The sequence below is a fragment of the Myotis daubentonii genome, chromosome 1 (assembly GCF_963259705.1).
Source record: "Myotis daubentonii chromosome 1, mMyoDau2.1, whole genome shotgun sequence".
NCBI lineage: Eukaryota > Metazoa > Chordata > Mammalia > Chiroptera > Vespertilionidae > Myotis > Myotis daubentonii.
In genome coordinates, this window is record NC_081840.1 from 403,456 (window position 1) to 415,213 (window position 11,758).

The window sequence follows — 11,758 nt, forward strand, 5'->3', positions numbered from 1 at the left end:
GCAGAAATAACTAAGGTGCGGGCCCTGCGAGATGGGGGCCTGTCTGGAGGACAGGGTCCCCCCTGGCCTGGCCCCCTCACTCCCCCATGCAGGGGGGCTTTTCCTGGGGGTGTTGGGGTTGAAGGTTCCCGCCTGAGACAGGCTGGGCCCACTAGGGGCAGGGGTGTGGTTCCACCTCCGAGGGTTTGCGGGGAGGGTGTGGGTGTGGCCGGCCCCCATGGGCTCAGGACAGCCAGGGCCCTGGGCGGGGAGTGGGGGGCTGCTGGGCACCCGCTGTCCTTCCCCAGAGGCAGGTGCACTGGAGGCCCGGTCCCTCCTGTGCCCTTGGCGGGACTGAGCCGCCCGGGGAGCATCTGTCCTCTCTGGCCGAGAAGATGCCGCTCCTGCCCTCTCCCCTCCCCTCCCCTCCCCTCCCCTCCCCTCCCCTCCCCTCCCCTCCCCCCCACCCCTCCCCTCCCCTCCCCTCCCCTCCCCTCCCCTCCTCTCCTCTCCCCTCCCCTCCCTCCCCTCCCCTCCCCTCCCGTCCTCTCCTCGCCCACCCGGCTGTTGGTGCCCTGCCCCGCGAGGCCCGTGAGCGGTGCCCTTGGAAGCTCAGTCCTGAGCGTGCACCCGGCAGACAGGGTGGGTGGGTACCCCTCCCTCGCCACCCGCTCCAGGGCCGTGGTCCAGCCGCCTGGGCCCGGGCAGGGGGGGCCCTCGAGGTGACCCCTGTGGCGGGCGGCGATGGATGGGCCGCTGTCAGCGAGGCCATTTGCTCGCTGCGCCGGGGAAGGTAAATGGGCGCCCGGCAGCTGTTGGGGATGGGTGTGTGGTCGGCGGGGGACCGCGCCGTCGCCGCTGTCAGCTGGCGGCGCTCCCTGGGCCTGCTGGGGTGCACTTGGCTGTGGAGAAGCAGCCCGGCCCCGCCTGGCGCCCCGCCAGCGCCCGCGCCCGCGCCACCACCAGCACTGCGGCAGAGTGTGCACCCGGCTCCCAGGCTCCGGCTCGCAGGGGACTGGCGCGGGCTCAGGGCCCGGCTGCGTGGCTGGGCCCAGTGCCCTCCGCCGTGTGCAGGAGCCCCCCCCCAGGGCGCCCACGGTGCCTGGCCGCTCCCCCCCCCCCCCCCCCCGAGCCTGGCCGAGTGGCCGTAGGGACGTTGGCTGTGGCAGGTCAGAGCTGCTGGCCAGGAATCCTTTCCTCAGGAGTCCTGCAGGCTCCCCAGAGAGTGGGAGGGACCCCTGGTGGGGACCCCGAGAGCTGAGGGCCTTGGGGCAGGAAGAGGTGGGCAGCCCTGGTCCGGGCGTGGGCTGACCGCGTGGGGGAAGGTCGGGCACAGTCCCCTCCCTGGTGGCTGGGCAGGACCGGTCTCGGAGGAGCCGTGCTGCCCTCCTGCCTGCCCAGGGCTGGCTTCCGAGAGAGCCCAGGGGAGCGTGCAGCGCCCCATCCTGCTCGCCTGGCACCAGCTGGCACCAGAGCCCCAGCCCCTGCCCCAGCTCAGTCCCAGGGCAGCCCTGGCTCCCGTTGGTCTCCTGGCGGGAGCCGAGCTGGGGGACCTGGGCCCCGTGGTGGTCCCAGGGCTGTGCCCAGGCCCGTGTGGGCCGCAGCACGTCGAAGTGTTTGCCCGGGTGGGAGTGGGGCCTCCTGTGACCGGGCTGCCTGCTGGGTGTGAGCGGCGGCGCTGCAGGGCCAGGTCCCAATGCCCCCCGAGTGCCCGGAGGTCACCCTGCCGGTGGGCGGCGTGTGGCCCCGGGGAGGGGGGAGCAGGGGACCCCGCTCAGGGAGCCGCGTCCTGAGGGCAGACTCGAGCTTTCCGTCTGTTCCCTGCCCGTGTCTGTGCCCGAGTGAGGGCTCTGCGCCTCCCATTGCCGGCCCCGATGTGTCTGCCCCACACCCACCCCTGGGCCTCAGGACAGGCCGGCCCACAGGTATCCAGTGGCCGAGAGGACAGCAGCGGCCGTGGAGTGGCCGCCTCCTGCACTGCCCGCTCCGTGTCCGCTCTACCCGTCTGTCCGGGCGGCCGCCAGCCTGCTGTCCGGTCTGAGCTGAGCTCATTCAGGCTCGGCCCCGGCCCAGCTCCTGGGTGGCAGCCGCCTGACCGCTAGGCGGGCACCTGAGACACGGAGAAAGGCTCTGTGTGTCTGGGCGCCTCAGCCCGCCCTCCGAGGCCCCGGATTCCGCCTCCTGGAGGGGTGTCTGGGCTGCACGGAGCTCCCACTGGCTGCCGCCTGGCTTTGGGCTCACCCGGGTCGGGTGTCGCTCCCATGGGTCCCCCCTAGCTCTGGGTTCCAGAACCTTCCCGGCCCTGGGGGTGGCTTGAGGGCAGGTGCAAGGTCACGTGGTTGGGGTGGGCCCTGGGAACTCTGCCCCCCCCTTCCAGGGACTCCCACGGGGGAAACTGAGGCCGGCTGCTGTGTGGGCTGTGGAGCCCGGGACACGTGCCCCCTGCGTGTGTGTGCGGCGCGGGGCGCGGGCGCGGTGGGGGCCGGCACAGTTGGTGCCTCAAGATGGATTTTCGGTTGCGCGGCGAGGGCGCATCACGCTCCCCGCTCAGCTGGCGTCCCGGGGAGCGGCAGCTGGCGGGGTGCGAGGCCCTCCATCAGGGCCGACAGCTCCAGCAGGCGCGCAGGGGGTGGGAGCGGCAGCGGGTGGCCGCACGGCGTGGGCCTGGGCGTGGGCGGTGGCGGCCCGAGCCGGCTCTGCGTGCTGCCCACCCTGCATCGCGGGGAGGACCTGGGAGGCCGGCCGCACCGCGTGGGCCTGGGCCTGGGCGACCACAGCGCCTGGCCCCGGGCTCAGGGAGCCAGGGACACAGCCTGCAGGCGGGCGCCCTGGAAAGGCCCTGGGGTGGCTGGAGCCCCGTCCCCCCAGCAGCCCCGGGTCCTGGAGGGCGAGGGGCCTTGGAGGCCACACCAGAAGCCACAGCTGTGGCGCCCGGGTGACGGCTGCCGGGACCTCTACACGGGATTGGAAGGTCGGGTGGGGGCGGGGGAGGGTCGGACCCATTGGCGGCGGTTTCGGGCCTTCGCTCTTGTCCTGGGCTCCGCTGGCCCAGAGCTTAGGGACCCGCCTCCCGTCCGCTGGCTCCTCTGCGGGAGCGGCCGCCTAATTAGTAAGCCCTTCGCTGCGGCGCAAACGCCTTGCTCTGCAAAATGGAAATGAGGCGTTTTTTCTGGGTGTCAGTTTGAAAAATGACGGTCGCCGGCACAGCGCAGAGGACATCTGCTCGCTTCTGCGCGGAGGCCTGTGCGCGGCTGATGTCGCGAATCGGGGGAACCTCCGCCTGCTCCCGGGCGACCGCGGTGGGTGTGGGGTCGGGGGCGCAGGTCCCGCCTCTGGGCCCGATGAGCGCGGTCCTGGGGCGGTGGGCTCTGTCCTGGGTGCCCGGCCAGAGGGCGTGGTGCCGCCGGCCGCGCATCTCCCGAGCGTGTGCTGTCCCCTCTGCGGATGCCAGGCTCCGTGCCCCCCCCACCCCCGCTGGGTTGGCCGTGGGAGCTGCCCGCTTGCCCCGTCACTGCAGTAACCCTTTCGGCCGACAAATGGCCGCCCCAGGTCGGGGGAGAGTTCCTGGCCCTGCAGCCCCAGCAGGCGGCTATAGCTAGTGCTTCAACTGTTGCTGCAGAGTCACACTGGCTTGGTGCCACCTCCTCCAGGAAGCCCTCTAGATTGGGCCTCCCCACAGCCGTGCCTTCCCCCCTGTCCAGGTGCCCACCTGGCCCCTTCCCACCGCTCCTGTGGGAATTGGGGTCAGCACTCAGGCATTTGGGGGTCCTGGGTGCCTCTGGCCCGGCGCCGGCAGTGGCCCGTTCGCTGCGGGCTGGGGTCCGAGGGTGGGGAGCGGCCGGCCGCGGCCTCACAGCCCTGTGTCCCAGGGGAGTACATCAAGACCTGGCGGCCCCGCTACTTCCTGCTCAAAAACGACGGCACCTTCATCGGCTACAAGGAGCGGCCGCAGACGTGGAGCAGCGCGAGTCGCCCCTCAACAACTTCTCCGTGGCGCGTGAGTGAGCCCCGCGCCGCGGGCAGGGCCCCGGTGACCCCTGGCCCCTGTGTCTGGGACCCGCAGCTCCCGGGCCGGGTTGGGCGGCGCTGGCTCCGTGTCACCTCGCGGACCTGCCATCTCTGGCCGGTGGGCGTCTCTGTGCCAAGTTCAAGGCCGTGCCCGGAGCTGTCCCCGGCACCCTTGCCCTGCAGGCGAAGGCCCGCTGAGTCGGGGCAGATTCTGGTTTGGAGCGGCCAGCGGGGGCCAGGGGGAGCCCAACAGGGTGGGGGGCAGGACGAGAGTGCGTGAGGGGCACCCAGCTCTGGGAGCCTCTGTCACCCCCAGGGAGAGCCTGTGGCTGCCCCCCACCTCCCCCCTGGCTGCGTGTGCCTCTGCCCCCAGCTTTGGTGGGGAGGGGGGCACGGCTGGCCCGGGAGAGCTCGCAAAGCCGGGCAAACCGGCCTCGTTCCGTCATTCCACCGGGGGTGGGGGTGGGGGGGCGGCGGAGGGTGGCAGGTGTGACCCTGCCCGTGGGGCTGAGGACGCGGAGGCAGCGGGTGGAGGAGGCTGAGCCGGGGGGGGGGGGGGTGGGAGGTGGGGGGGGGCCTTCTCGCCCGGCTGCCCTTCCCTGTGCTCTGCCCAGAGGCTGGCCCCTAACGGCCAGGTGGGTGGGGGCGTGATGGGCTCGTTAACAGCCCCAAGCCCGTCTCAGGCTGCTGACTGGGGTTTGGGGTGCAGTGCCTACTGTGGGTGTCCTGGATTCACCCCAGGTTTCTCTATACACGCTCCCACCCTCCAGCCAGCTCTGCCTTCCAGCCACCAGCCTCGCTGACCCCAGGTTCTGGCCCAGGGTCTCGGGGGATGTGGCTCAGTGGGCTCCCTGCCTGCAGGTGTGCGGAGGTGGGGCGCCCTGCCACCTCGCTGCCCAGCGCCTGCTGCCCGGGGCATGGCCAGCGCCCCCGAGGGCATCTGGGGTGGGGGGGCAGAGCTGCCACCTAGTGAGTCTCCCCAGGGGGCGGAGGAGGGGGCCCAAGTGAGGGGAGACCCAGGAAGCAGACATCCCCACCTTGGCATCCCCATGGCTGTGGGGGCGGCCTGGCTGGGGAGGAGACCCCTCGGGAGTGCCCCCCCGGCTGAGGCATGAGGGTGGGGCGACCTCAGAGGCACATGGAGGTGGGCACTGGCCAGGGGGGCTGCCTGCATGGGTGGGGCTGGGGCTCCGGGCCTCTGGGGGTGGAGTCAGGAGTGGGGACGAGAAGCCAGGCCCTGGGATGGGCCCAGGGGCTCGGGACGTGAGTGCGAGGGGGGTGTGCAGAGGCCCAGGAGGCCTGCCTGTCCCCGGCCTGTGGTGACGGCGGCCCCTCCGTACCGGCCAGCCCAGAGCCCTGCTCTCGCCCCAGCCTGGCAGACCGCTCCCTATCTGGGCCCGGCTGAGCCCTCTGTCGCCAGGGCCCAGGCGCTGGGATGGTAGAAGCCCTGGATGCCCCCCCCCCCCCCCCCCCGCCTCACAGGCTGGGCCAGGATCTGTCCTAGGAGCCCTCAGAGACCCCCACACGCACTCACCCCCTCTCAGCCTGACCATCCCCGCAGCTCTGCACAGCAGGTGTGCCTGGCTGCAGGGGTGTGTAACCCTGGGGTGAGCCTGGGGTGAGCCTGGCTGCAGGGGTGCGTGACCCTGGGGTGAGCCTGGGGTGAGCCTGGCTGCAGGGGTGCGTGACCCTGGGTGACCCTGGGGTGAGCCTGGCTGCAGGGGTGCGTGACCCTGGGGCAGTGATGGCGAACCTATGACACTCATTTTTTTGGTTGATTTTTCTTTGTTAAATGGCATTTAAATATATAAAATAAATATCAAAAATATAAGTCTTTGTTTGACTATGGCTGCAAAGATCAAAAAATTTCTATATGTGACACGGCACCAGAGTTAAGTTAGGGTTTTTCAAAATGCTGACACGCTGAGCTCAAAAGGTTCGCCATCACTGCCCAGGGGTGAGCCTGGCTGCAGGGGTGGGTGAGCCTGGCTGCAGGGGTGCGTGACCCTGGGTGAGCCTGGCCCCGGTGCGTGCCTCTCCCGCTGTGCGTGTGCTCAGGTGCCTGCCTCTCCCACTGTGTGTGTGGTGCTGGCGTGTGCGGCCCAGCATGCGTGTGCTCGGGTGGCTGTGCTCCCGGCCTGTCAGCCTGTCTGCACCCCTGTGTGAGTCCCGCCCCCCAGCCCCCGGGCGTGGGGTGGCATCGTGGTGGGGTGGTGTCCCCCAGCCGCCTCAGGACAGGCAGCCCCCCCCTGGGGCTGGCCGTGGGGAGGAGGGAGATGGGGCCGGCAGTGGGCAGGCAGCTCTCACCAGTTCCCACCCTGCGGCCCCTCCCTGGGACCCCAGACCCCTCTCCCTGCGCCAGTCAGGGCCCCATGCTGAGTGGGAGGGGCACTGCGGCCCCAAGGGCATGGATAGAGCTTCCCAGGACTGGGGGGGGCCTGGGCTCACCTGCGCCCCGCCCCCCCCAGAATGCCAGCTGATGAAGACCGAGCGGCCCCGGCCCAACACCTTCATCATCCGATGCCTGCAGTGGACCACGGTCATCGAGCGCACGTTCCACGTGGAGACCCCCGAGGAGCGGTAGGGCGGAGGGGGACGGGGCGGGCGAGGTGGGTGCTGGCCCCTGGCTCCCTGTGCTCCCAGGCTGGGGGGAGGGGATGCAGATCCCAGGGCAGCCGCCTCCTGGGGCCTCGGATGGGCGGGGGGCGAGGCCCAGCCTGGGTAGGGCTAGACCTTCACTGACCGCCCGCAGGGAGGAGTGGACGACTGCCATCCAGACGGTGGCCGATGGGCTCAAGAGGCAGGAGGAGGAGATGATGGACTTCCGGTCGGGCTCGCCCAGCGACAACTCGGGGGCTGAGGAGATGGAGGTGTCCCTGGCCAAACCCAAGCACCGGGTGGTGAGGCCCGCTCCCCTCTGCAGCCCGACGCCCGGGACCCCCCCGCCTCCTGTGCGCAGCGCAGTCTGACCACCAGAGCCCTGGGTAGAGCGGGCGGACGCCGGGGTTCCAGGAGGCCTGGGCGCTGTCACTCCCACCATCCCCCGACCCCCAGGGCTCGGAGTGGGGGTGCAGAGCCCCGGGCCAGCCCTGTGCCCTGACTCCGCCCGCCGCCCCCAGACCATGAACGAGTTTGAGTACCTGAAGCTGCTGGGCAAAGGCACGTTCGGGAAGGTGATCCTGGTGAAGGAGAAGACCACCGGCCGCTACTACGCCATGAAGATCCTCAAGAAGGAGGTCATCGTGGCCAAGGTCGGTGCTGCCCGGGGGGGGGGGGGGGGGGGGGAGGGGGGGGGCCAGAGGCGGGCAGAGGCGGGCGGCGCTCACAGCCCGTCTTCCAGGACGAGGTGGCACACACGCTCACGGAGAACCGAGTCCTGCAGAACTCGCGGCATCCCTTCCTGACGGTGAGTGGCCCCCACCCGAGGCCACCTGGGCGCCAGGGCCGAGCTGGGGGCCTCCTGGCTGCAGCCTGGCAGCAGCGGGCAGGCCTCTGGGGTCGCGGGGTGCTTCCTGACGCTGTGCTCGCTGCCCCGTGTGCAATAGGGGCGGGTGACCTGGGGCCCCCTTTGCTCCGCCGGGTGGGGTCCCAGCCAGGGGCCCCTGTGCTGGGGTACTGGCCCAGGAGGAGTTTGGGGGAAATCCTTAGCCGGTGGGACAAGGAATCAGCTGGAAGTTGGTTTCCCAGCTCAGCCAGCTCCTGGGGGCACGGGCGGCCCCTCTCCTCCAGGGTCTTGGGGGCCAGGCTCCCCACAGGGACCCCGGCCCTGGCCCTCCGCTCAGCCCTATGCTGGCCTCCTCTGCACTGACTGGGTCCAGGGCGGCGCCTGTGGGTGAGAGGTGGGCACGTCTGCCCTTTAGAGTGAGGCTGCCCCAGTGGGTGGAGGCGGGAAGCCTGGAGGGCGCATCCTCCCCCTTGTCTGGCCCGGGAGCCTCCGTGTTCAGGGAACTTGCCAGCCTCTGAGACCCCCCACCCCCCCCACACCCATCTGCCCCAGCCCCCCATCGCCCATCCCCCGAGCGGGCCTGTGGGGGGAGCGGGCGTGGATCCAGCCTGTGCCCCTTGCAGGCCCTGAAGTACTCCTTCCAGACGCACGACCGCCTCTGCTTCGTCATGGAGTACGCCAACGGCGGTGAGGTAGGCTGCCGCGGCCCCCCCTTAGGGCCCCGCCCTCCCCTTAGGGCCCCGCCCCCTTGGGGCTCCACCCTCCCCCTTAGGGCTCCACCCCTCCCCCTTAGGGCCCCGCCCCCTTGGGGCTCCACCCTCCCCCTTAGGGCCCCGCCCCCTTGGGGCTCCACCCTCCCCCTTAGGGCCCTGCCCCCTTGGGGCTCCACCCTCCCCCTTAGGGCCCCGCCCTCCCCTTAGGGCCCCTCCCCCTTGGCTCACCTCTCCCCCTTAGGGTCCGCCCTCCCCCTAGGGCCCCGCCTGTGCCGGGTGGTGGTGGTGGTGGCGGCGGCGGGCGGCGGGCGGCGGGCGTGGTGCGAGGCTCGGCTCCCCGCAGCTCTTCTTCCACCTGTCTCGCGAGCGGGTGTTCCCCGAGGACCGGGCCCGCTTCTACGGCGCCGAGATCGTGTCGGCCCTGGACTACCTGCACTCGGAGAAGAACGTGGTCTACCGGGACCTCAAGGTGGGCGGGGCCGGGGCGGGAGGGGCGGGGCCGGGGCGGGAGGGGCGGGGCCGGCCTCGGGCGGGAGGGGCTGGGGCGCGGGCGGCAGGTGCTGACCGGAGACACCCCCCCACCCGCAGCTGGAGAACCTGATGCTGGACAAGGACGGGCACATCAAGATCACGGACTTCGGGCTGTGCAAGGAGGGCATCAAGGACGGGGCCACCATGAAGACCTTCTGCGGGACCCCCGAGTACCTGGCCCCCGAGGTGCGCGCCCGAGCCCCGCCCCTCCCGCCCAAGCCCCGCCCCTCCCGCCCGAGCTCCGTGGGCGCCCTGGAGCCCGTGACCGTGACCGTGGGCCGTCGTGTCCGGCAGGTGCTGGAGGACAACGACTACGGCCGCGCCGTGGACTGGTGGGGGCTGGGCGTGGTCATGTACGAGATGCTGTGCGGCCGCCTGCCCTTCTACAACCAGGACCACGAGAAGCTGTTCGAGCTCATCCTCATGGAGGAGATCCGCTTCCCGCGCACGCTCAGCCCCGAGGCCAAGGCCCTGCTGTCGGGGCTGCTCAGGAAGGACCCCAAGCAGAGGTGGGCGCGGGAGGACCGCGGGGCAGCGGCGGGCAGGCGGAGGCGGTGGGTCCCGGGCTCGCTGTGGCCCCCACACCTGCTCAGGAAGCCCCATCCACTCCACCCACGGCAGCTCTTGCCCCAGCATTGTCCCCGCGGGGGCTCAGCCAGAGAACTGCGTCCCCCGCGCCGGGCGTGTCCCCCGCACTGACCGCACTGTCCGGCGGCCCAGCCTCACTCCGGGAGGGGGCTGGTGGGTGTGCCGACCCGGGGGCCGGCCGGGCGGTGCATGACTGGGCCTGGCCCCGCAGGCTCGGCGGCGGCTCTGAGGACGCCAAGGAGATCATGCAGCACCGCTTCTTCGCCAGCATCGTGTGGCAGGACGTGTACGAGAAGAAGGTGACGCCCTCCCGCTCAGTCACCCCTCGCCCCCCGCATCCACCGCTCACACGCCCACAGCCCCCGCTCGCCTGTGCACCCACACTCCTGCTCACGCCCGTGCCTCCCCGGGCGGGTGGCTGCACTCGTCCCCCATCGCTGTGCGGGCCCGTGTTCCCCCGGAGGAGCCGGTGCCTGTGCTCCTGCGAGAGGTGCCCGTCCCTGGGGCCGCGCGCTGAAGGTGCGGTGGTGACTGGGAGACCCGCTGCTCCCTGGGCCTGGGGGAGGCAAGGCCCCCCACACGGGAACCCCGCTCAACAGCCCAAGTGGGTCAAGGACGACGGGGATGTCTGTCCCTCCGTCCTGATTATCAAGGGGGAGCCCCCAGCAGCTGGGCCGAGCAGGCCCGTCCCCTGCACACCTTTTCCAGGTGCCCTTGTCCCCTTCCCGGTTTATAAGAAGACCAGGAAGGGAAGGAAGAAAGTTAGGGGGAAAGAAAAGTGGGCGCTCTTCTCTTGCCTGAGAGCCTGGGGGAGTGTGTGTGGGGGTGGGCTGCAGAGCTAGGCTGCACTACCTCCCGTCGCCTGCAGAGGCCGCTGTGCGCAGCCGCACCCTACCCTTGCAGGAGGGGTTCCTGGGCCCGGAGAGCCACCCTCCCCGCAGTCCCCCTCCCAGTCCTGCTGTGGGCAGGCGGCAGTTTCCACCCCTGGAGACAGTGCGTGGGCTCAGCTCCCTGGGGTGGCGGTGGGGGTGCAGGGCCAGTCTGTGACCTGCCCGCCCCCCCACCCCACCTGCCTCCGCAGCTCAGCCCGCCCTTCAAGCCCCAGGTCACCTCGGAGACGGACACCAGGTATTTTGACGAGGAGTTCACAGCCCAGATGATCACCATCACGCCCCCGGACCAAGGTGAGGGCCGCTCTCCCCGACTCCCCCCAGGCACTGTGCCGGGCATGGGAGGGTCGGGGTCAGCGAGTCTGGAGCCTTCAGGGGCCTGCCTCAGTTTCCCTGTCCTCCCTGCCCGCAGACGACAACATGGAGTGTGTGGACAGCGAGCGGAGGCCCCACTTCCCGCAGTTCTCCTACTCGGCCAGCGGCACGGCCTGAGGAGGCCAGCCCGGTGCTGGTGACCCGCGGGCGCCACAGGCTGGACGCCGCCTCCGTGGGTCGGGAGGGGCCCGCAGCGCCGATCTGGAGTGAATGTTTCTCTCTGGAGGCGATGGAGGGACCACGCTCCTCCAGCGCGAGGACCTCGGTGCCGTGGGCCGGGCTGTCCGCACGCGCAGGGGAGGTCCTGCGGTTTTTCTTAATTTATTTCATCCAGTTCTCCGGACGGATTCCCGTAGGAAACGCTGAGGACTGCAGCAGCCACGTGCACTTTGGGGTCCAGTGGCCCCTGCCCGCGCCCCCGGCCCCTCCCGCCACCTGTCCCTGGCTGTCAGCTGTCCCCCCGCCCGCTGCCCGGAGGCACCAGGAGCCCCTCCCCTCGGGTGGGCCGGGGGCAGCCCAGGGCGACGGAGGCCCGTGCGGAGCAGGCGGCTGAGCCCGTCACTGTGTGCGCTGCCCATGTGCGTTCGGGCCTCATCTTAGAGAAGAGCCCCCCCTCCCCTTGGACGCGCCCCCCGCCCCCGCTTCCCCCCGGTAGCGCCTGTCCTGTCCTCCTAGCTTCTCCCCCGCCGCCCGGCCAGACACTGCGCTGCACCATGGCGTTTTTTTACATCAACTTTAGTATTTTTACTATTATGAGACTTCCCTCCGAATTCCTCAATAAAAACGGCTTTTCAACGTCGTGGCTTGTTTTGCTTGTGGGGAGCACCCCGTCCAGGCCCTGACACCCAGACAGCTTCTGAGGGAGGTGACTCCCCAGCTCACATAGACTTGCTGGAGGGGTGTCCTGGCGGTCCCTGTCCCACCTGGCCCCGTGCCCAGGGGTCATCTGACGGCCAGGAGGGACCCTGCAGGACCCAGAGCTGGCTAGCCGCCCCCCCCCCCCCCCCCCCCGCCCCTACCCCCAGCAGAGCAGCCCAGGAGGGCGGGCTTCGGGCGCCACCTGGTGGCGAGGAGAGGAACGCCACCCAGCCGTAACCGGGTCGGCGCTTGGCAGGCAGGGCCCAGAGGACCTGGCTCCTCACCCTAAGTGGGTGGGTGCCCCCTGCAGGGGTGCCCCGGGTGGGGGCGTCCCAGTCCTCGGTGGCCCCCTTCCCTCGGCTTTGACCGGC

General features: G+C 70.9%; 1 protein-coding gene across 1 annotated transcript in view; it reads left to right on the plus strand.

Annotated features, from left to right (window-relative positions):
• The window catches only part of AKT1 (AKT serine/threonine kinase 1), a 21,121-nt gene extending 9,793 nt beyond the window's left edge, over positions 1–11,328 (plus strand). Inside the window, 13 exon segments of the mRNA XM_059684840.1 lie at positions 3,849–3,932; positions 3,935–3,976; positions 6,456–6,567; positions 6,740–6,887; positions 7,107–7,238; positions 7,328–7,393; positions 8,056–8,124; positions 8,489–8,614; positions 8,734–8,862; positions 8,971–9,185; positions 9,476–9,563; positions 10,346–10,448; positions 10,567–11,328. Coding sequence (XP_059540823.1) covers positions 3,849–3,932; positions 3,935–3,976; positions 6,456–6,567; positions 6,740–6,887; positions 7,107–7,238; positions 7,328–7,393; positions 8,056–8,124; positions 8,489–8,614; positions 8,734–8,862; positions 8,971–9,185; positions 9,476–9,563; positions 10,346–10,448; positions 10,567–10,646 — 1,394 coding nt within the window. The 3' untranslated portion in view covers positions 10,647–11,328.
• Positions 11,329–11,758: the final 430 nt, after the last annotated feature.